The sequence below is a fragment of the Coturnix japonica genome, chromosome 4, assembly GCF_001577835.2.
Source record: "Coturnix japonica isolate 7356 chromosome 4, Coturnix japonica 2.1, whole genome shotgun sequence".
NCBI lineage: Eukaryota > Metazoa > Chordata > Aves > Galliformes > Phasianidae > Coturnix > Coturnix japonica.
The window spans coordinates 64948415-64972590 of NC_029519.1; the positions used below are offsets into that span (position 1 = coordinate 64948415).

Genomic DNA, 24176 nt, shown 5'->3' on the forward strand with positions numbered 1-24176 from the left:
CTGAGAAATTCAATGACACACTTTTGCACTTCTGTGTCAGATGCTGTTTTGTCAGACTGCCCCTCTGCTGCCATCTGTCACACAGCAAAAAAATGTAATAGAATATTGGCAGGAAGGTTGAACCCATACTGCCATACCACCAACATCTCCTCTGACACTGTGAGCCAATATAATAAAATAGGAGACATTAAATTTGGAGCAGTCCTTGGAGACTGAGAATGAGCATTATTTGTATGAATTTAGACAATATTATCAACCTAAAACATTAGATACAAATTTAACTCTGACATAGAAAATGGAAGAATAATATGTATGAAACATTGTAATGCACTAATATGATGCTTGAAAGAAAATCAAATTTAATCTCTCTTAAAACACTGAAAACCACAGCATGTCATGCAACATTGTAATGTAAACTTCTATAAATATATACATGATATCAGCATCTTATCAGTGTTATTTCAAAGTGTTCTACAAAAACTATCCCAATAATTCAAAATGCTGAATATAACAACCTTGTTTGCTTACACTTGTCAGAAGAGCCAAATGATGGAACCTGATACTTAGGACTCTGGGACTCTGATAATCCATCTAAAGTCCAGAGTTTGTACAAAATTCTGCACTCTGTAAGAACACACTTCCCATCATTGAATTCTACCAAACTCATAACATACCCCAATTGCAAAAAATACCATTATCCACTTCTTACATACCAGAAATACTGAAGATAGATCTTGAATGAGAATGCATTAAAAATGTCCATTAAAAAGATCCCGCACTCATACATTTTCTCACTCCCTCTCCACTAAATATAAAGAAGAATATTTTATTTAAAAAAAAAAAAAAAAAAGGACCAACTTTGTAAAATAATGAATTCACATCAATTATATGAATGGATTCATTTACAGGCCATCTTGGAGCCCCTATTATTAAGAACTAGTTCAAGAATTTGTACTTGTAGAAGCCCACAAAACAGAGAGATAATAATACTGCATCCTACAGTAATGTAATGAACTAAATTGTATTACTGGATGCTATACACTACACAAAGCAGTTTGCAATGATTTTTATTACCTCTGCTCTGCAGTTTAGATGCTAATCATTTATTTTGCTTAAACTCTAACAATAGGTCATCAGTATTTCTTTGTCTGCACCTTTCTTTTCTATGCCTGCAAAATGTCAACTGATAATTTAATAATGAACTGCCAAGAAGATAGGTAAATGTTTACCCAGAATTTTCCAGTCTGAACATCTTTTTCTTTAAAATTCTCCTTAAGTTTTGCATGATAAATCCTTAAATTCTCTTAGTCTCCTCTAAGACTGTGCAAGAAAATATAAATCTATTCATAGCTTGGGTCATTAATGAGTAAATATATTCCTTCCTTTATAAAGAGCTAGCAAAAGCGTAATACTGCCTCATTTTCCCCCTTCACTGTCAATTACACACAGTCACAGAACAAGCTTTTCAAAAATCAGGCTCTTGAATTTTGCAAAAGTAAAGAGGATGGGCATTACTTCATTTGTGCTTTTTTGGAAAGAAATAAAAAAAAAGAGGATCAGTTACAAAACTAACATTCCCTATGTTTACAGTATAGATCAATATAGATAGGTGTTTGCCAGACTGCTTCTCAGTTTATCTTGATTTTGATTCATGGACACAGAAATCAGAATTATTTGGAAATATTGCATTTTTTAGTCACTATCTTAACAAATAAAAGATCTCTCTTTAGGAAAATAGAATCCAAAATGGCATATGGACATGTACATCCATTCTAAGGCGCAGAGAAACGCTGTAAATGAAGCTCTTCCCTGTCTTCACTGTCTTACCTGTCACCCTATGTGCACATACATTCAAATACTTAGGATTTTACAGAAGAATTTTAAAAAATAAAACTAAACTAAAAGTAACAACAAATGTCTAAACGCCCAACATGTTCCACAGTCCAGCAGAAATACTAAAGTATAAAGAATGCTTATACTTCACCTCTTGCTAACATTTGACCTAGCACTCATCAGTTTGTGATGCTTTCATGAAAAAAAAACAAAAAAACTGAACTGTTTTGGTGGAAATAAGGGAAACTGAAGTTAAAACCTATAAATCTTTATACAGTCACATAAAAGGTAAAACTAAAAAATCAGGTTACAATAGCTAAAATTACAATATTACAGAAGAGGAGAAGGGTAGAGGGAGATGCCAGTCTCTTCTTCATGGAAACCAATTACACGATGCAAACGAACAGCATAATGTTGTGCCAGGGGAGGTCCAGATTTAACATTATGAAAAATTTCTTTACTATGAGGGTGGTAAACCACTGGAACAGGCTTCCTAAAGAGGTGTTCGACATCCCATGTCTGTTAGCATTCAAAGGCAGATAATGCCCTCAAACGCTTTAACTTTTGGTTAGCTTTAACTGTGAGTTAGATTATCTTTGAAGGCGCCTTTCAAGTGATCTATTCTATTCTATGTAAGAATAAAATTCTCATGCATGGTGGTACTGTCCTTTTAATCTCTGTTCCACTTCCTATTCCAGACAGTTTCATCCTCCTAAAACAGTATAGAAGATTCGCTTTATTTGGCTCTCAGAATAGTTCTTAACGAAGCAAGTGATTTTTTTTACAGCTCACAAGATGAATTTTATTCATTAGAATATTTCTGTTTAAATTAAAAAACAAAAGCAAACAAAATAACAACCAAAAAAAAAACCACAAAAAAAACAAACAAAACAGGTGACATACTTTTGGTTGTAACTGTTCCCATCTCTTACTTCTTAATATGAGCAAGCTAACCCATGACTTATGTAACAGTCCCTACAAAATCAATCTAAATACAAAACTAGGGAAGAAAAAAAAAGTAGACAATCAAAAAAGCATAGAAAGATGGAGCTTTTCTATCCATATCCCCCAGTGTTTTAAACGTGCATTGCTTTTGATGAAGAGAAAAGCGGAGGTAGAGAGCATCATTTTTACTTGACAAAGTTCTCTCAAAACATGTTTTCAATTATTAAATAAAAGACTCAGACAGAAACTACAATACTAGCATGATTTAAAAAATAGTTGTTCTTTCTAAGTTCCAGGCAAAATTCTAGGGGGAAAAAGACAGACAGACAGAAAGAAAAAAGAACTCTAACTGCACTCTTTTTCTATGAGAAAAGTCTTGCTTAAATGTTAGATCTTTCCTTTGGGAGACAAAATAAATATCTAGTTTTCCACTACAGAAAAAATGAACAACCAAAAAAAAAACAAAAAAGAGAGAGAGAGAAAAAGAAAAAGAAAAAGTGCTAATAAAGTCCTCATTATAACCTGAATTTCCTTTTCTCAAGAAATAGTCCTTCTTCATCCTCCAGATTACATGCTTGCACCTTCTACAAGGTATACATCTTAAAACTGAAAAGAAATGCACTGCAGTCAGTAGTCAAATTGCCTACTTATTGAACTAGACATCACACTGGCAGCACATGCCCCTTGGATCTGCCATTCTTTCTTATTAATATTGCAATGAACCAGAACACGTTGATTGCAAACTTTAAAACCTCTGCTGCATAAAGAAACAAAACTGTTATCTCTGCAAGAAAACTGAGAATGAACCTGAAAGAAAAAAAAAAAAAAAAATGTTAATGCGAAATTTTTCAGATGTCTGAGACACTAAGCAAATAGGAAAAAAAAAAAAAAAAAAAAAGGAAAGGAGAGGAGAGGAAAAGAAAAGAAAGGAAAAAAAATCAGTGAAGGCAATATGTGCTTTATTTAGGGGAATTTCCTGACCATCTCTTTCACTGAATTTATCAGGTTCGTTATGATAAATGGATGTTGTCATAATCTTTCATTGTCAGACTGCACTGCTGCCCTAACAGCATATATTCTTGTAAAACAGAACTGAAATCTAAAAGTTCAAAATTAATAGCTGTGAAATCTCAAGCACTCGTAACCATGTGTTTTTATCACTTCCATGCTGTGCAGATCGGGTACTCTTGTTATTTATTATTTGTGACAGTGAACAATTCCCACTTGCTTTAGTGAAAAAGTGAAGAGCTGTTTGCATAACTAGCAAGGTGAAAAATAGATTTCAAACTGTTGGAATCGCTTCACACGAACAACATACACACATGAGCAGACAGCATACTTTCAGACCACTACAATGTGCTGACAACACAATATATTATTCTATGGCTTCCTTTTGTAAAAGCGTTTCTCACAGAATGCTCTGGATTTGTGAGGAACCTGAAATGACGGAGCCTTGATACGGTACAGGGGATCCTATCTACTTCAGTAGTCAACTTCATCTTCAGATTGGAAAAATATAAATTTTTATGATGTCTTAAAGCAGTAATTTGTGTGTGATACCTGGTTACTATGTGGTCTGATCCACAGAGTACTCTCTGACAAGCACTACAAACAAACCACCAAGCTATAGCATAGGAGAGCACAGCTTCCTCCTACAAGACTTGGCTTGTCAGACACATTCTTCTCCCCTCTGAGTCAAACAGAAAAGTATGAGATTTTATAGGTAAAGATTTAAGTATCAGCAGTACTTCTATCCCACATAGAAGTAACTTTTTTATGAGTAGAAAATAAAAAAATATGTTTACTGTATTTTCCTTAAGATATTTTGTCAATTTATTTTTAGAAATGAAATGCAGAGATAGCATCTCCAAACACTATATATTTCAAATTAGAAAGGAGAGGTTAAAGATAGTAACTGCAACGGTATTACAAAATGTCTCCATCTGATATAATATTAATGTTCAGGAAAATCTATCATGTATCAGGACAGCAAGTAAGATTTGCCTGTGGGCAGTGCTATTATCAGCACACAATTAGTTGCAGATTGGAGACACTAGCCTTAGATCTGTTCTCGTGCCAGTAATCTGTTTCCTAGTTGATTGAAATTCAACAGCTTTTGATGAAATGCTATTTATTTAGCTACAGACAATTTGATTAAATTGATTAAATGTAAGGGTAATAATAACAAAACCAGTAATGCCCAACGTGACATGAAATGGTGTAGGTCATATTTTAATTGAGACATTCTATGAAGAATGCATAATTATTAAATGAAGCAGGATATGTTACAAGAGAAGTGTTTTTTATTGCAAAGTCATTTTTTTTCAATTAAAAAAGGAAAAAAAAAAAAAAAAAAAAAGGAAAACACTGAGAAGGCTAAAAAGACCTCTACTGTCAATTACTATAAACCCATCACAAAGTATGAACTCTAAGTTCTTAATGCTAAGTCTTTCAAATCCTTGGACTTATTTCATTTATTTTTTTCTCTTTGATAACAGATGGATTTTCCTTTATCCTCAGTAATTTGCATCAATAGTAGATCATGAAGTTCTATAAATACATAATGCCTTTTAGAAACATTTGATAGAGAGACAATTTAGCCATTCCTTTCATATGGCTATAACATTAGTTCTCCAGGAAGGTTACTGTACAACTTGAAGAGTTTGGTATATTGTATTTAATAAAGAACTAGTAAAGAAAAAAAGTACATAAAGTTAGCTTTCAAGCTTCCTGGAAAAGTGCACTGATATTCAGTATTAAAAAGACCAAAATCCAGTTCATTCAGCAGTGTCTGAAAGGCCAATTGAGTACATGTTCCAATTGCCTTGAATATCATAAGTGATGTAGTATTTCACAATAAATTAGTTCACAGTAAAACAAAGACAGCACATTCTTAATTTATTCTGCACAGAGAAATTTCATTGTTTTTTAACTTTTCCTTTACATTTAATAAATAAATAAATAATCAAAAATATCCAGAAAAGTAGCAACAGTTAATGTATAAATACTTAAAGACCTGGTGTTACACAAAATAAATAAATAAATAAATAAATAAATAAATAAATAAATAAATGGGTAAATTATGTAAGTGTACAGTGGTCTCTGGAGACTACGGATAGCAAAGTTTGGGCAGTTCTGTAGACAGCTAATCAAGTTTCTTTCACTTTTAAACTAAACCTCCCCCATGTGTTTTTACATTTACATGGGAAAAGGGAAAAATAAAATAAAATAAAATAAAATAAAATAAAATAAAATAAAATAAAATAAAATAAAATAAAATAAAATAAAATAAAATAAAATAAACACATACAAACAACACAGACACTATTCTCTACAGTAAAATACAATCAAGCACATAGTCCTACCGAATCTAAACAGGATGAGCTTTTATACTTTTTCAGCAGGGAAATCATATCAAGGGAGCTGCTAGTGTGAAGTGTGAGACTACAGAATGAAATACCTGTATCCTGGTGAAACTACTACTGTATCTCAATGGTAGTTGTCTGTCATTCTTATGAAGTTGTTAGATATTTCATATACAGTATTCTAGACTACCTTGACTACCTTATGTGCATGGAGTAATCAAATGGGTAAAGTATGTGACCCAAACTACCTGCTGAAATCTCCAGAAAAAATGGTCATAATTGAAGGCCACCAGGAAAATAGGTATTTCTCTATTTCATATCCATTAGTATGCTTTTACAGAAATGAATTAATATTTGCTCTAGAAACTGTTAAGCTTCATTTATATTCAGAAACTTTCCATTAAAATACAGTGATAGTTTAAGGTCCTTGGTTTGCATGACCCAGAATAAAACTGTCAATAAGCAGTCAAGAAGCCTTCTGAATGAGTTTGCTAAGTCTACACAACAGTTCTAATCCAAGATCTAGGCTGAGGCTTAGGGGAGAAGCATTTAGTAGCCTGTATTAAAAGAAGATATCAAGCTTTCAGAGCAATTATTCCTTTTGTAGAAGAATAAATACTTTTCTTTCAAATAAATCAAATACTGTACTTCCGTATACTTGTGCTAAAATTGTAAGCTAATTATATGCTCATTGAAAATAGTATTTTTTTGATTCAACAGAATGATGGATATGCACTCCTGCTATAACACAAGACACATATATGTCATTAAAACCAGTTCAGAATATGCGAATAGAGATAAGAACTGGATTCCCCATTTAATTACTCAAATTTTATGACAGTTTAACTTAGCCCAGAAGAAGAGTAACACAATGGAGAATGAGACCAAATACATGTTGAAATCAGCAGAGAAATGTGAGCAAAACATATGGCAACACAGAGGCTTAAAGTATCACTGTGAAAATATTTGGAGCAGGTGAACTAACACTTCAATTTGCTGTTGTTCTGTCATCTATATTTCCATTTCTGTCTTTCATCTTTAGAAAGCTTGCAAACTACTAAAGTATTTGCTCCTGTTAAACAGTGTTTAAGAAGAGGACTCACAAACATATTAAACTGATTTGCATAAGGAAACAGACAGATTTCATGTGAAACACAAAATTTGCTGTATAAAGTAGGTATGAATTTTCATGCCAAGCCTTTCTCATATGTTGCATCCCTAGTAGGGGGTAGCACACAGCTCCATGAATTGATACCATGACCAGCCACGTTACTAAAGTTATCTCACCAGATACACTCCTACAGTACCATCTATTAGAGCAAGATCATGTTTAAAGCCAGCACTATACTTTTTGAAATTTCACTAAGGTTACAGCATTCCCAGATGCCATGAGAAAGATAATAGCATATTTGGATGTAATGTATCATCAAAGCATGCTGTCCAGTATTTTGCCACTTCATATACACATACTCACTAGTCAGTTAAATGAATGAGATTTGATGCATAATGTAAAAATTGACATAGTGTTCTTCTGTACTTTCTTTTAAAGTAAATCAGTCTCAGAATGTTACATTATACATTTAGTTTGCAATGGTTAATATTAGATGTCTTGCTGGCTTTAGCAGGAAATTATTAGCAACTTTTTTTAACCTAATGTGAGAACAACATCAGCCTAAATGCTCTGAAGGTGAGTTAATTGCTAAGTGCTGTCAGTATTTGGTTTCTATGAAAACACAAAGTTTGTGCCCATTCAAAATAATTTGTTAACCTAACAGCAGTATATATATGAACATGTATATATGCATGCATGTTCTACTAATAGGCATGTGTACAGTACACATAAAAACTGTGCTTAAGTCCTTGCTATATAAATATTTTCAGCTTTGCCCAAATACATTGTACTCACAAAGAGACCAAATAATGCTTAAACTGTGTCTTTAAACAATATTAAAAACAAACAAACAAACACATTGGCCTCAGTCTGTACCTACAGAAAGTGTCCTAGAAGGCATCTAGGTCTTGAATCACATAGCAGTTGTGCACTTGAGTTCAGTTATTCTAAGCTTTGAAGTATCTTCAGTTACACTGAGACACATATGTTTCAATACCTGAATCACACCCAGAATACTACAAAGTCTTCATTTATTCCTAAATTTTATTTTTCAGACAGCACTGAACTCAGAAAAACAACTGTACATTAAGTTATATCTCTGTTAAAGTATTGTCCTGGTAAAGGGCATTTTTCCAAAGGATAAGCCTCTGAAAATAAATAATTCTGATTCACACGGATTTGGTGTCCAAAGGAAGTAGGGGCCGCTTCTCCTACTTCACACTGCTCCAAAGCTGCACAGTCCTTCACAGCTATACATGGAGAGACAGAATAAATTATGGTGGTCCCTCCATGCTCTTTTGAGTGCTACCACACAGAAAACATTTGGCACACTGCACAAGACACATTCCCCTAGCATTCTAACCACAACCTCAAGTCAAGAAACTACTTTTTAGGGAGATTACATAGGGTTCTCCGTAATTATTCCAGTAACACATGAATTTTTACCCTGTCAAATAAGAAATGTATTGCTACTTACAATCTGGTACCATAAAGGAATTGGATCAACTAAGACAGAAAGATAAAATTCTCTCACAGAATTAAATCAGTACTTCTGCATACTTGTTCTGTGAAAGATTTCCAGCATATCAGCTAGTACTAACCTTCTGTACCTCGCCTCTTAAAACTGTGATGTTTTATTTTGAATTCTAAATCAAATAATTTGATAAAGATCATTTTTCCTATAACTCCAGGAATGCAACATACAAAAATATATTTCTATCATTCATTGACTATTTAGAACACAATATCTGTAACAAAAACTCAGCTGACAGAATGGATGTTTGTCTTTTAAAAATAAATCTCCTCTCATCAGTAGCTAATAATGTAAACTAAGTTTTGAAAGACAAATATACTTTTCTTAAAGCATCTAATATTCTTGGTGCCATTTGTGAGTAAAACTTCAGTTTTACTAAAGTATTAGAGTACTTTAGTATTATTTTGGGGTTATGCTGCAACACTTTATGAGCTAATAATTCCAAAACAGCTGTGTTGGGTTGCCAAAAAAAAGAGGATCCTTGTATAGGTGTAAACAATAAATATACATATATATCTCCCTTAATATATCAGTCAGTTACAGACATGATGAGCATACTGGTTTTATTAAAACTTCTAGAACTCAGAACATTTTCTATCCAATTTTGCATAAAAAGAAAGTAGTAAAAGTAGAGCGGATTCTCAGGTTGCTAATATATTTTAAATATTAAACTTATTGCTATTTTTTGAGAACAATCAATGTTTGCTTTTAACTGTGATTTTACAACTCTTGCTTCTTGCTGAAGCATGAGGCAAAAGAGCAAAGAATTCATGTGAAGCAGAGGTTATTGGACACTCACACATCACTTAGGAACTTATCCAATTGATTCTTTAGTGTAACTGCATTTTGAAATTTTGTCATCTGTTCATGACCTGCAATTTTCTCTCTATTTTCTTTAATGTTACTGTTAAGTGTTTAAATCCTCCTTCGTCATTTCTGCTGCTGCAAATCATATTTTAGATGCCCCAGCTAACCTCAGATACTTAGTTTCTCCACTATTAACATAGCATTTTGTAATCCACAACAGAAAAGAAAGTGACCTCAGGAAGTCTGTTGCTTGGAGCTATTGGAAGACAGTAAGTCAGCTGTGGCATACTGTGTGCGTATTCTCCTCCTTCTCTGAGATTTGTTTAAACAGAAGACAAAATTCAGACAGATTTAACATATAACTTTCTCTGTTATTCTGTTTTATTCACACCTTATATTCACAAATTACTTTTACTTACGTTTAACTAATCTTTAAAACTTTCCAACTGTGCAGTAGTATAAATAAGGTAAAATGAGAAAGAATACAGGGTACAGGTGATTATTTGTTTTTATTATTTACTTGACATTTTGTAGGATAGATAGATAAGGCAAACTAGAACTGAATTCTGTGAGACCAACTGAAAAACAATAACTAAGATTATATTTAATACCACTATTTAAATGTTCTTGTTACAGTGTCACGGGGCTTTGCAGAAGGCACTGCTTTAAACAATTTGAATTGCACTGTCCCTATTACCTTGTCATAAAACTGCAGTCAATAAACTTGACACATACGCATCTCAATGACAGAGTTTTCTTTTAGAACCTTGATTAAAACAAAAAAATGAAATAATGCAACTTTATATACAAGAATAATAAGAAAAGGCTTTCTTTTGATTCTGGATAGTAACTGTTGTTCTCTATTTTTGTTTTTGTTTCAATTACTGATGAAAATGAATATACAGTACAATCTAGCAAAGTCCAAAATCGGATAAAGAAAAGATAACAAATCTCCTTTTCTAGGAAAGGGAAAATACAGAAATAGCATCTCCTGAGCACATGGGATATAAACACCTAAAAATTCCACTAAATATTGGATAAGAGTAAAAAATAAATTGCATCGAATATATTACATGCAGTCTAAGATTAAAAAGAAATGAAATTATTTCGTAGCTTTAAAAACTTATAAATAATTTTTAGGAGCAGAATTGTTAAACCGACCAGAAAACCAACCTACTACGAACTGTACTGAATTACTCATATGTCTGTATCAGTGTTTCTGTAGTCAAAATCAACATATTTGTAGTAAAAAAAAATAATAATAATAACAATTAAAAAAAAAATCATTTGTTCTGTAAAGAACAGGTGTTATTAAGATTATGTTTTCTGTTAAGGTAAGTAATTAAACACTAACACAGAAAAGTTCTGCAAATATTCCACAAAGACTTCCACAAAGAGCTCACAGTGATTGTGAAAGATTTAGTTAATTAACTCAAAAGCATAATGCCAACTGTTTTGGAAATGTGTTAATTCCCTACTATAATTTAAAGACAAAACCCATTAGTTAAGTTTTACACTTCAAAGTAGCCCAACAGATGTAAAAATCCAAATCTTTGACAGAAATATCTTTAAATGAAATTGTGCCTGAAGCTCCAGGGCAGTTATACCTCTGAAATATAGCTGGTTTGTTAAACCAGCAAATACACCAAATAATCGGAATCAAGGCAACTCAATGTACAGATAAAAGTAAATATATACACATACAGCACTACAGTACAAAGTCTGAGACAGTGCAGGTCCAACCCTGGGTCTGTGGGTTTAACACAGGTTCACATCTGCATGTACAATACCAAAGAAATGTCGGAGTTGATAAATCAAATTCTATCTTTTAAAAAATATTTCTTTCTTCCCCTTCTGTAATAGTGCAGTTCGTTACTTATTCAAAGCATGATTCCTCCTTTACTCAGATCCTGTCCCTTTTGGCTCTGTACATCTCCTGGGAGTGCAGAATGATTCAGTGGTAACTTAGTCATTTGCACACTCTACAAGATTATTTTACTGAAGAAGAAAAAAATAATAAAGACTGTACTTATCAGTGGAACACTTTGTGTTAAATACAGATAATGAAAACATCAACAATCCATCTATTTCATGTTTAATTAGCCCCTCTTTCAACATAATTTGTTACTGAAGGTCAAATATGGGTCACTCATAAAAACTGATTGTAAAATATTTAATATAATGCAAACTGAGAATAGAAGACTTAAATACATTTCTAGACACCTTGCTCTGAACAGTTTTAAAGCTAAATACCTCCTAAAAAAGCTACCAACGCAACTGTTTGTATTTGAAGAACAAGTTCTTTATTTATTTCTGCAGATTACCTAGTGTTTATTAAGAATGTTTATTAACGTAAAAGTAATTAAAAAGGTTTACTACTGAAAGCTGCAATCTGATTTTAAATATCAATCTTTTATCTAAGACCATGCATGCATGTGTCTGTCTGTACATTAAAAAACACGCTTTCCTACACTGTTAAGCAGACTGATCTCTTAATACATGAATTCTGGTTCCCAATAAGGCTCTTGCTACATGTGCATGCTTATAAGGAAACTGACCGATTTTTTTGAATAGATATAATTCAACTGCCTAATAACCAAATAACCAAAATGCACCTGCAGTGCAACAGACTGGACAACATTTGGAAGATAATTAAACAGATTATCTAACTACATTAAAAATATATATATATATATATATATGTTTTGCTTTCTTGGAAATTAAATTTTGGTGAAACGCTTGCAAATTTCCTCCCTAGTCATGGAACATCCCAAGTCACTTTTCTAACAACAGGACAAGTATTCAGCCTTGATTACTGTGTCAGCACACTCTAATGTCCGAAATGTTTTTCCTCCCTCAGTAGTAGATTTCAAATGAGAAAAGGCATAGGAGCAATTCATTAAAAAAATAGCCAGAAAGGAATATACTCCAAGAAAAGTAATAATGCTTCTCAGAAATCCCTGTACTGTTTCTTTTAGTTCTACTGATGGTGACTTGCATCTCTTAAACAAAAATGTGTAAATAAAGTAAAAAGCGCAGTCTTTCAAGTAATCAAAAAGCATTCTTCATTGAGTGGAACAAATAAGAGAGAAATTATGAGAAAATGAGGGAAAAAAATCAAATCAAGTCAAATCAAATCAAAAAAAAGCACATATAAACAGGCTGTAAAAGGTCTATTCTTCAAAAAGGAATCATTAGCATGCTAATCTCATAGTCATGAGAAATTTCAGTGAAATAAACCTGCTCATGTGCTATTAGTTTGATGTCAGTGGAAGAGCAGAAAACAGCACTAAAAAACAAATATTTGTAAATAATTTGAGGAAATATACAATTGTTTACAATTGTGAAGTAAGATTATAGAATGATATTTAAGGATGCAGTCCTCCAAATAACTGAGTGATTGCAGCTATGCACTGAGCTTTCTTTGCTGTCTTTGTTAGTACTTGACAGTACCCTGGATGCTGACTGGCAATGTTCAGCACCAGGAAGATCCAAATTTTACATCTACAGTTCATAAAAAACATTTCCAATAGATGCATCCTGATACAGCAGAACACTTCTGTACAGGTTTAACTTTGGGCAAGTGATTAAGATAAATGGAATATTAAGGGATTTAAACATTTGCTTGCCAAATGTGTAACAGCTTTGCTGAATAGGACAGAATTGCAAAGTGGGAGGCTAAAAGAATATTTCGGAGAATAACACTATGCAGAAAAGAACAAGGGCACGTTTCAAAAAGCCTTGCATTTGAGCAACTTCTAGAAAACATCTAGAACATCTTCCAGAAAAGTGACAGTAAAAAGTCTATCAGATGCAAAATTTAGCTTTGATCTTCATATAAAATACTTAAAGGAGGGGAGTTATAAATTGTTTTTACCTTTCTTCTATTAAGTTATACTATAATGCATTTTATCAAACAAGATGTATTTGGGAAAACATGCAAGATATGTAACACACTGCCTTAAAAAGGAAGTGTCAAATGATAAGAATGAAAACAGCTTATATTCACTGGGGAACACCAATCAGTCACCTAAGTAGAGACTTACTATCCTCACAGTGATACTGTGAATATGTGGAAGTATCAATTACCTGTTCTAACTACATTAATGGAAAATGAGAATTGCTCTTATCTCTAGTAACTCTGAACAAATACATCTAGCTATATTGATTTATTTATTTTAAAACTCTATACATCCTCTAAAATCTCCTAAGAACAAAGGGAACTGCCAATAATTAAATAAAGGCAATCAGAGGCGTTTCACCTAATCTCCCTATTGTCACATTACTATGCCATTGGCTCTATTTCATATGGACCGTTGAACCATGAAACACTCCAATATACACCACATCATACCCATTTATCTGCAATTACTTCATATCACTCTCTCAAAAACATGCCAAACAAGTATTTCACCTGGTTTGAGTGTTAAAACTGCCAATGTGCTTTTTCCTGATAAACAGAGAAATGCTCAATTATCAGTGTTTGAGAAATAAAAGATCTACATCTTATTAATGCAAATATCTCTTAATGTGTGCAAAAGCAAGAACAAAACTATATAAATGTCACTCAGTATCAAGCCGGTAAGTACACATATGAAACCATTAACAGAAGTTTTATGCCCGAGGTTCTCTGCTTTAAGTTCTTATTTGGAAACTTTCCTTAACTTAGAAGCATCCTTTGCAAACATACAAGTACTCTCCACATATTTAAAAATTGAAAGACAAGGCATTTGACCATCTTCTATAAACAATTCAGGTAAACTCACTTTTACAGGCTACACATTTAGCACAGGAAACCTCACAAACACTGGGAAACTAGCTCTATATCAAGCGAAGTAAATAACGGAGCAACTCAGAATACATTCTTGCAGTTTGACTGCTGCAAATGGAAGTGTAATAAAGCCATTTTCTTCCACAAAGAATTACTATGAATCAGAAATATGTGCTTGCAAAGCATCAATAAACCAAATAATATTTTTGTCTAACGTAACTTCAGATAAGGCTGTTAATCAAGCTGCAATCCTTTACCACTGGTGAATTTAACATGCAAGTCATGCTTTCACACTGAAAATAAATTACACTTTTGACACTTTTTAATTCATGTTTAGATGAATTGCAGCAGCAAGACAGAAGTAGCATCTGATTAGCATTTGTTTCACTTCTACTTCACTGGTCCAGTGCTCACTAAAAAGGCATAACCTACTTTGTGCTTAATAAGCCTTACTAGATGGAAGCTTAGGAACTTTTTCAGTACTTTGGATTTTATAAAGACTGTATTTTAAAACTGAAACTATAACATTACCTTCAGAGGTAATGAAATATATCACCCAGAAACAACCACATCAAATGTTCTATAAAGCATTTGTCTAACATACTCAGAAATATTAGCAGAAAATATATCAGTCACACACTGTTGTTGATGTGGAAGATGGTGTGACTTCATTTCCTTTCATAATATTATAAATCTTTTTTTTTTTTTTCCTGCACAGAATACAAGTACTGATTACAGTGTAAAACTTCAATTGTAATAGTCTAACAGACGTTTCAAAGTATAAAAAATGTCATACTGTGCCATATTTGCATGTTAATAAGGTGGAAATAAAGCATTTTTGTCAAACTAATCAGACTGTTCCTGTTTCAGGCTTGGCTCCCTATTCACATGAATCAGCATTCATTTATCTCTAGATTCTTGTGTAACATACGCTGGAGCTGTGAGGAAACACTTCGAATATTATCTTACACGGAAGGAGGCAAAGGGAATCACCCAGAGTTAAATATCTCATTTCACAATCCGTAAAAGTATGCCCAAAAAGAAAAATCATTTCTGTTCAGGCTACGTATGTGTCTTATCAAATTAACAAAGCTTTAATTTAGAATCTCCTTTCCCCTACGCTAACTCTCTACTGCTGTGTAAAGCAGTTCCTGCCATTACCAATTTTACTCTGCTGGGGCCTCACTGCACCGACCTGCATGGCACAGTCGAGATCAGAGCCGGGCACTGAGGGCACTGCTGAAGGAAGGCTCAGTGCGCTCAGATTGCTCTCGGGAAAGGCAGCCTCTCTGCTAGTCAGAGCCGTGCAGAAACTGGACTGGCAAATAAGGGCCCCTCGCTTTGAGTTAATGATTTTCATGTGATGTGCATTAGGGGAAGAAAAAAAAAAAAAACAGGCGAAGAAAGAAAGAGGAACAGAAGCATGCTAAGGTCCGATACTAAGCTCATTAACCTTTATGCGCATTCAGAGCAACTGCTGAACATCAGTAAAATCTCAGTGATTTCAGACCATTTATAGGCTTTCTAGATTGTGAAAGAGCCGCCATCCTAATGAACGAGCTGATAATTACAGTCATTTGCGTTTCAGCGCGGCACATCACTCTCACTGACCCTCTAAAATGCGAAACTTTCCGTTTCCAGCCGGAGCTCGCTGCCTCTCTGCGGCTGAAACCCTCCCCACCCCCAAGTGAGACCGCTGGGACTCCTCAGGACAACCCAGGTGGTGCTCCTGCCCAGCTTCCCAGCAACGGGCCCTAACGAGGTGCGGGAGCCGACAAAGAGTCATCCTGGGCTGCGCGCAGCTCGCCATCTGCGTTAGCAGCCCACCCCAGTCGCGCAGCGCTGTGCGGAAGAGGGGGGGGGGGGGACTCCGCGCCCGGCACCTCCCAGGGGCGGTACCACAGAGCAAGTGTGGGCTCTGCAAAGTGGGATTTACAATGGAAATAGTACAAAGAGCTGTCCCTGACTGTCCTTCCTGCCTGATGTGTGCCCAGGTATGCTCCTGGCACCTGACTGAAGGGGTGATGCACCTGATGGTGACAGGTATCACCATCCCTTACGCAATGTGTGTGCATGTCCATGTGCTTGCATGCATGAGTGCCCAAGCGTGGGGCATTGCCCTTACCTGCTTGCTGTACTTGCTACCGGCCTGGCAGCTGTACTCGGAGCAGTGGTCCGAGCCGATGGAGATGTTGTCACCAGCTCCCACGAAGGTGTTGGCCGGGGGCAGGTCCTGTACAGCCTGGTGCTTTTTGCCAGCAGTGGGGGACTGCGGGTGCAGCTGCACGGTGGGCAGTGGTGAGCTCGACTTGTAATGCCGAGCTAGGTCGGGGCTGCCCGGGCCACCATTGACTGAGCGGTAGCGGCCCATGCCTGGGCTGTCTGAGAGCTTCTCATTCACGCTGTCATAGCGTTGCCCATTGGGCTTGGAGGCCTCAACAGTGACAATGCTGCTGTAGAGGGGCTGCTTGCCCTTTTTGCCTTTCTTGTCCTTCTTGGGCTTCTTGGCCTTGTCATGCTGCTGCGGGGTGAAAAAGTCCTCATGGTCCTTCTTGCCAGCCTCATAGCCATGCTTGCCCTTGGAGCGGCAGTAGCGGGCCATGACCACCACCAGAATGAGGAGGATGACAGTCATGATGCCAGCCACCACACCAATGACAATGCTGAGGCGCTGCTTGCTCAGTTCATAGCTGGGATCGCCAGCAATGTCCTGGGCCAGGGGTGTGTGGAGACTGCGTGCCACCTGGTTCTCCACCACAGTAGCATTGGACAAGCTCTCATTGACGAAGACGTGGAGCAGGGCAGTTGTTGACTGGGGTGGCTGGCCACTGTCATTCACTTGTACAACAAGGCGGTGCAGGCCGTAGTGCTTGGGAGCCAGCTTGCCCACAAGTGACACCACACCACTGGCTGGATCAATCTCAAAGAGCTTGAAGGGGTTTCCTCCAACAATGCTGTAGTTGAGGTCAGCATTGAGGCCGGTATCAGCATCAGTGGCTACCACTGTGGCCACTACAGTGCGCATGTTGCTGGAGGGTGGCAACACAGTGTAGGAGCTGTTGCTGGGGAAGGTGACTGTGGGCGCATTATCATTCTCATCCATTACAAAGAGGGACACAGTAGCGGTGGCTGAGCGTGATGGCTCGCCGCCATCTACCGCCTTCACTTTGAAGGTGTAGCTGGTCTGCTGCTCCCGGTCAAATGAGACTGTGGAGTAGATGGTTCCTGTGTCATTTTCAATGGAGAAGATGCCAGTCTCCTGGCCATGTTCACTGGGCTGTATAGAGAGGCTGAGCTCAGCATTGCGCCCCTTGTCAAAGTCCATCACAGTCACCATGCCCACGGGGCTGTTGGGCTGCAAGTTCTCCTTCACGTAGAAAGTAAACACATCCTGCATGAAGCGTGGCTCGTTATCATTCCGATCCGCCACCCGCACCACCACCATGGTGGAGCCCTGCAGTGATGGTACCCCCTTGTCTCGGGCCGTCACTTGGAACTCATAGGTGTCGCGCTGCTCACGGTCCAGCACCACCTGCACAGATACATCCCCAGAGTCAGGATCAATGCTGAAGATGCCGTTTGGTGACTCCGAGGAGAGGGGCGAGGGCTCCAGGGAGTAAGTGAGCTCAGCATTCTTGCCGCTGTCCGCATCTGTGGCCACCACCGTGGCTACCCTCTCACCAGGCAGATTGTTCTCTGGAAAAGAGACCTCCAGCACAGCCTGGCCAAACACAGGAGGGTTGTCATTAGTGTCTGCGACTCGCACCAGCAAGGAGTTGTTGCTGGACAAGCTGGGGCTGCCTGAGTCCACAGCTACAATCACCACATTGTAGTCACGCACTGCCTCATAGTCCAGAGGGGCTGAGGTGTGGAGGAAGTACTTGCGCTTGTTCTGCGGCTCCCCTTCACCCTCACTGGCTGGCTTGAGCTGGAAGGGCACATCCCCCACCACGGTGCAGGTCACCACACCATTTTCACCTTGGTCCCGGTCTGACACCTGCACCAGAGCAATGGGGGTATCCACCAGCACATCCTCAGCCACGCTGGCTACTCCGTCTCGCAGTGGGATACGCCCAATCTTTCGGATGTCAATGGTGGGCACGTTGTCATTCTCATCACGGATGTTCAGCACCACTGTGGCCTTGTCTGTCTTAGGGGGCTGCCCACGGTCTCGAGCCATCACAGTGAAGCGCAGCTGGTTAACCTCCTCTCGATCAATGCGGTGCAGGACACTGAGCCAGCCTGAGGTCTCATCCAGCCGCAGCAGCCGCCTCACTGACTCGGTGGCTGCCCCAAAGACATACTCAATCTGCCCATTCACCCCCACGTCCAGGTCGGCAGCTCGCAGCTGCAGGATAGGGGTCCCGGGGCTGCTGTTCTCCGCCAGGTCGGCCTCATAGACGCTCTTCTCGAAGCGGGGGCTGTTGTCGTTCACGTCGGTGATCAGCACCCGCAGGATGGCCTGCGAGGAACGCGCGGGCTCGCCGCCGTCGCGCACACGCAGGCTCAGCTCGTATGAGTCCCTCTGCTCCCGGTCTAGCGCCCCCTTGACGATCAGCTGCGGCTGCTTCTCCCCGTCCAGGGTGTCGGCCACCTGCAGCTCAAACACGCTGCTGCGGGCCTCCGCCTCTTGCCTCCGCTTGCTGCCGCCGGGATAGAGGGCGCTGTCCGGGCCGGCCGCCGCAGCACCGCCCCCGCCCCCGCCGCCGCCGCCGCCGCCGCCGCCGCCGCCGCCGCCCCCGCCGCGCCGTCCCCCGTCCCCGCTGGGTTCCTGCAGCAGCTCGTACCGCTCGATGCCGTTGCGGCCGAAGTCCCTGTCGGTGGCGGTGGGGAGCAAGTAGAGGGTCCCCACGGGCCGGTTCTCCTCCACGGTGAGCGTGAGGACGGGGGAAGGGAAAGTGGGGGTGTTGTCATTGATGTCCAGGATGATGACCCTGCCCTCGAAGAGGTCCACCCAGCTCTGCGAGGGGCCGATGACCGACACCTCGAAGTCCAGGAAGCACTCGTTCTCGTCGAAGATCATCTGGCACTGCGGCAGCTTCTCGCGGTCGATGCGCCGCTCCGTGGTGCTCAGCTCCCCGGTCATGTTATCGATCTTGAGGTAGTCAGAGCCTGATTCCAGGCTGAATGTCACCTCTCCGGAGCCCGTCACGATGCCCAGGTCGGCGGCCACGTTGCCGATGCGGATGTCGGCAGGTCCCTCCTCGGCCAGCCGGTACCTCAGCAGCTGCTTGGCCGCTGCCAGGCTGACCCGGAGCGGCGGAGGCAGGAGGAGCAAGAAGCAGCAGCAGCAGCAATGCACAAAGCCGAGAAGAGTCCGCATTTTCCTCATCTTCTTCTCCCCGACCCACCCTCCCCCCTCCTCTCACTCCCCTATAAACTCCCCTGATGAGCCAACAGAGCGGCCGGGCGAGCAATTAAAGAATCCTTCTGCTCCCGGAAACTTAGCGCCTCATGGCTGGTGCAATCGGTGGGCAAAACCCCGCTGCTGCCTCCTCCGCTGCTCGCCCTGCCTCCCAGCTGCGATATACTTACAGTTCACGGGACAGTGTATTTTGCTTTTTAAAGATTCATCTCGGCAGATAGGATGGGATTTTCCTCCTCCTCCCCCTTCTCCTCCTCCTCCTGATTTTACTGTAATCACTTTGCAAGGTTTGCAATAAAAGCCGGAGCAGCACCGTGCGATCTGAAGCCCCCCAGGTCGTCTTCTTCGACACCGGAGTTAACTACAATTCACACTCTCTCTTCTCTCTCTCTCTCTCTCGCCCTCTCAGTCGTTCACGACAAACGCATTAGATTTATTCTCTCCCCTATCTGCACACACAGGAAAAAAAAAAAAATGTGATTTGCTTTATTCAACGGGCTCGTGTCCGGGAGAACTCCAAATCCTCTTAGCATGGGCAGTTCTTTAAAAATATTAATAATAATTTAAAAAGATAAAGAAAAAAAAAATCCCAATAATGTCGGTAGCTGCACAATGGGTAGCAGAAGCACCCCGTGTATTACAGAGCAGTCCATGGAATATCCCCTTTGGTTGGCAGAAAAGCACCTAAATCCATCTTCAGAGATCGCCTACAATGTTCAGCTCTTTCTCCGGAGAGGATTTTTTTTTACCAACTCTGCGCAAGGTCATTAGTCACAAAGCAACGAGACAGAAACTGCAGAAGCCGTTTGCCCGGAATTTGCAAGGCTGTAGATCTGAGCACACACACACCACAGTCCCAAGTTTGTTTTCGCATCCGCAGTTTGTGTGTGTGCCTTACCTGCATTTGCACTGCATGTGTTATAGCAATCTGAAGCTGCAGCACTGAGCGCGATTCACAAATGAGATTGCAGTCTCTCTCTCCCTCTCTCGCCTCTCTCTCTCGCCTCTTCCTTCCCGTCCCAATGCAGGTAACCAGAGCTGAACTCGATCCTTTCAGTTCAAAGGTTAGCGACAAAACTATGTGTCCAAAGGCGATTATTGGTCTCTCGTTAACATACCCGGAGCGGAACGAGATGTAACTGGATCCCCCACGTGAATTAACACAGATTCTGAATTACATCCATATAAGCTGAATAGCAAGGGGAGGGGAAGAGAGCCGCGACGCGAGTAAAAAACCACACGGAGTTCTATTTGCGAATAAAATGCAATCAGTCAGTTGTTTCCTGGGGTCTGCACCGCTACGGCGGGTGATATCTGCGATTGTGTATTCCCTCCTGTGCCTTTCAGAGGAGTGTGGCTCGGGCGCTTTCACGGCAGAGCAGCTTGTGCTTTAAAATGCTGAATGGCAACTGAGGAGCTTCCCACTCGGAAGGCAGGGAAAAAAAAAAAAAAAAAAAAAAAGCAAAAAAAAAAGCTGTTAAACCGGCAACTTTGCCCAAAGTGGTGGGAGCTGCTGGAGTCTCTCTCGGCAGCTCTTCCCTGACGCTGCAGCACAGCCGCCTGCTCTACATGCACAGAGAGAGGGAGAGAGAGAGCGAGAGAGGAGGGAGGAGGAGGAGGGAGGAGGAGGACGAGCCAAGCGCTGCGCTCCACAAGCCCAGCCTTACCCTCTGCCTGCCGCGGCTGTGCTGTTCTGTGCTGCGTTGCGAGCGGGATAGCTCAGCCCTCAGAGTCAGTCTCGCTGCTGCTGCCGCCGGCTCCAACCCGGCATCTGGAGCGGTTCTATCCTACTCACTCCCTCCCCACCTCCGCCGTAGACTGTGAACCGAGCAACGATTTTTTAAGCAAATGTTTATTCGCCTTTCTTTTAGGCAGAGCTGCTGCACATTCGGGGCTCTGCGTTTTGCGGAATCGTGCTGGTAAGGAAACTCGTTTCGCACAGATTCCCACCTCCCCCTGTCGTGTCGGTGCTGTTGTGACATAGCTGCAGTCCCTGGAACTGCACAGAACCCCAGGGAGGAGGAAGCTGCCCCTGACCTCAGACTTTCGTCCTGTTTTCTATTGCTGTTGAAGCCCTTTCGGATTTTGTGCTCATGCACTTCCTATTGCCATGATCTGATTGTATCCTTTCAGCGTGTTTGTGGGTTTCCTAGGATCACCCCCCGCCCCCCCCCCCAAAAAAAAAAAAAAAAAAAAAAAGAGTCATGATGGGGATGGGGTTGGGGTTGAGAGGGTCAGGAGAACAAGCAGCGTAAGTAGTCCGAAATTTATTTCCGAACAGAGAATTTCTGCTTCGATGATTGCTAAAATGTAGCGTCACCTACCTGGGTGAGAGGGAAATAAACTTTAACGTGGAAGCTCTCCATTCAACTTTGTTTATTCCTGCGTCCCCTGTTCGCTCCTCCTTTTGACTTTGTGCCATTTAATCGCCGATAGCATCTGCGTGGCCCTGCCCCCACGCCACGGGTGAATCCCGTGGCAGTACTGTCCCCTTGGAGCAAGGGGGGCAGAGGGGTACCAGGGCGATGCGAGGCCTCCAGTGGGAAGCAACCCGGCGTGTGAACAGAGAGGGCACGACTCCAGCTGTTCCCCCCTCCCCCGCGAGCTCATGTGGGAAAACAAGTTGCTGCGGGTTCTACATGTGAGGACTTCTGGCATTACATGGTTATTCTGAATTTATAAATAGATAAATAAAAATTAAAAAAAAAAATTAAAAAAAAAAAGCATGAGGGCGAGTATAGCGAACTGTCTTTCATTCACCGCGGTGACATTTGAGAGAAAGTGGCCGGATGTTGAGGTGATTCAACGCTCTGCTCGCAGTGTGCCTTTGTCATTCGGGGCGGTGAGTGAACGTGGGAGGGACGGAAGGTTGCCACCTCTTTCCACGGGGAGCCCCGAGGGGCAGAGTCGCGCTGCGTGGAGCCAGGGAGGAAGGGACCGCTGCCCTCCGGAGGTCTGCGGGGTTTCTCCCCGGCCGGGCCACTCTCTCCAGAACGCACAAACCCACCCCCGCAAATGCCGGAGATTCTCGGCTTTATATCTGCAGCATCAGCGAGAAAGCCCGGCTCGGCGCAGGCTCAGTGCTCACAGCCGCAGTCCCGGCCGGAGGAGGGGGACTCGGCAGCTCAGCATCTTCTCAGCGGGTTAAGTAGGATTAATACCAAATCCCTATTATATTTGCCAAGCAACTTGAATTTATCAAAATTCCCCCTCGCTGTTCTGAAGCTCCGAGAGGAGGAAATGTTGCTTACAGTGTAAGATCCGGACATAGCAGCACGCAGGGAATGCCAGCACGCTGCATCACACTGCTCCCCGCATCAGCCACACAACCCGAAGATCCCACTGTTCCCGTCCCTTTGTGCTTTAAATGCGATCGGAACGCTGAATGGGTTCTCCAGAGAAAGGGCGGGGTGGGTGAGCTTGTAACCTCCCCGCCATAAACTTTAATCGGATTCGGAGCTGTTGCACAGCACGGACTTCTCCTGATCGCGGTTTCTTCCCCGCTGTCCCCCATGTCTACTATCGCGGTTTGCTTTGCGAGAGCGTTTTCCAAGCGAATGAGTGATATCTTTCTCTTGCCATGTGTAGCGTCCCCCTTCCAACCCCCCCGCCCGCCCCTTGCCCCCCGCCCCGCTCCCGGCCTCCGTACACACACTGCGCCTTTCACACTCGGGCTGCCCCCGGCCCCCCTCCCCTTCTCTCTCCTTTGCAGTGTCTTCACATGCAATCTCTCTCTGAATGTGCAATGTCTTTCCTGCTCGGGAGTGCCTCGTCCTTCACAGTGGATTGGTTCCTCTTTCCGAGCAGAGGTAACGGCCCCCCTCCCTTCTCCATCATCCCCCCTTCCTCCCCCTCTTCCCTTTCTTCTCCCGGGGCAGGCAAACGGCGTGGGAAATGGGCCCGACGTGCTTTGCATGGTGGATGGCAGCGCCGCTCCAGCTCCACGTGTGCCGGCTGCCAGGAGGGGGGCAGGGCTGCCCGCCCGCCTCCCCCCCCCCCCCCCCCCCCCCCCCACACACACACATCCTGCTGCTTCGTTTCGTGCTGGGGAGGGGGGCGGGGAGGGGAAGGGAAGCCCAGCCACCCCTCGACCCCTCAGAGCGCCGGTCCCAGTGGCTGCGGGTGGGGGAGGTCGCCTCCCCCCCAGCCCGCCGGGCAAAGCTGTTGCGCAGCGCAGCCCCCCCTTGCCCACCCGATACACACAGACGCCCACACGCTCTCAGACATTTGTCCTCCTGATCTGGTGCGATCAAATGGGAAGTGGGATCGCCAGCATAATCGGCTGTAATAAATAAAATAGCCCGAGATGCCGGAGATACACAGAGGGGAAATAAGAGCTTGTGTCCTTAAAGGGAACATCTGATAAGGCCACTGAGGTGGCATCGTGCGTGTGGGAAGGAATCCGTCTTGCTGACATTCGCAGCCTGCTGTACGTGGGGGAATCC

At 41.4% G+C, this 24176-nt stretch overlaps 1 protein-coding gene and 2 long non-coding RNA genes across 6 annotated transcripts in view; 1 reads left to right on the forward strand and 2 right to left on the reverse strand.

The window, feature by feature from the left end:
* PCDH7 (protocadherin 7) overlaps positions 1 to 19701 on the reverse strand; it is a 253194-nt gene extending 233493 nt beyond the window's left edge. For all 4 annotated transcript variants that reach the window (XM_015862678.2, XM_015862677.2, XM_032443977.1 and 1 more), the window contains exon 1: positions 16492 to 19701. In XM_015862678.2, coding sequence (XP_015718164.1) covers positions 16492 to 19698 — 3207 coding nt within the window. In that variant the 5' untranslated portion in view covers positions 19699 to 19701. The remainder of the gene's footprint in view (positions 1 to 16491) is intronic.
* Positions 19702 to 20193: 492 nt separating this feature from the next.
* On the reverse strand, positions 20194 to 23348 carry LOC116653320. The gene is made up of 2 exons (XR_004306888.1): positions 22056 to 23348; positions 20194 to 21549 (listed from the first exon to the last, which is right to left on the reverse strand). It is a non-coding gene; the product is annotated as an uncharacterized LOC116653320 (long non-coding RNA).
* Position 23349: 1 nt separating this feature from the next.
* LOC107313949 overlaps positions 23350 to 24176 on the forward strand; it is a 3253-nt gene continuing 2426 nt past the window's right edge. Inside the window, exon 1 of the long non-coding RNA XR_001555263.2 lies at positions 23350 to 23540. This is a non-coding gene — a long non-coding RNA (uncharacterized LOC107313949). The remainder of the gene's footprint in view (positions 23541 to 24176) is intronic.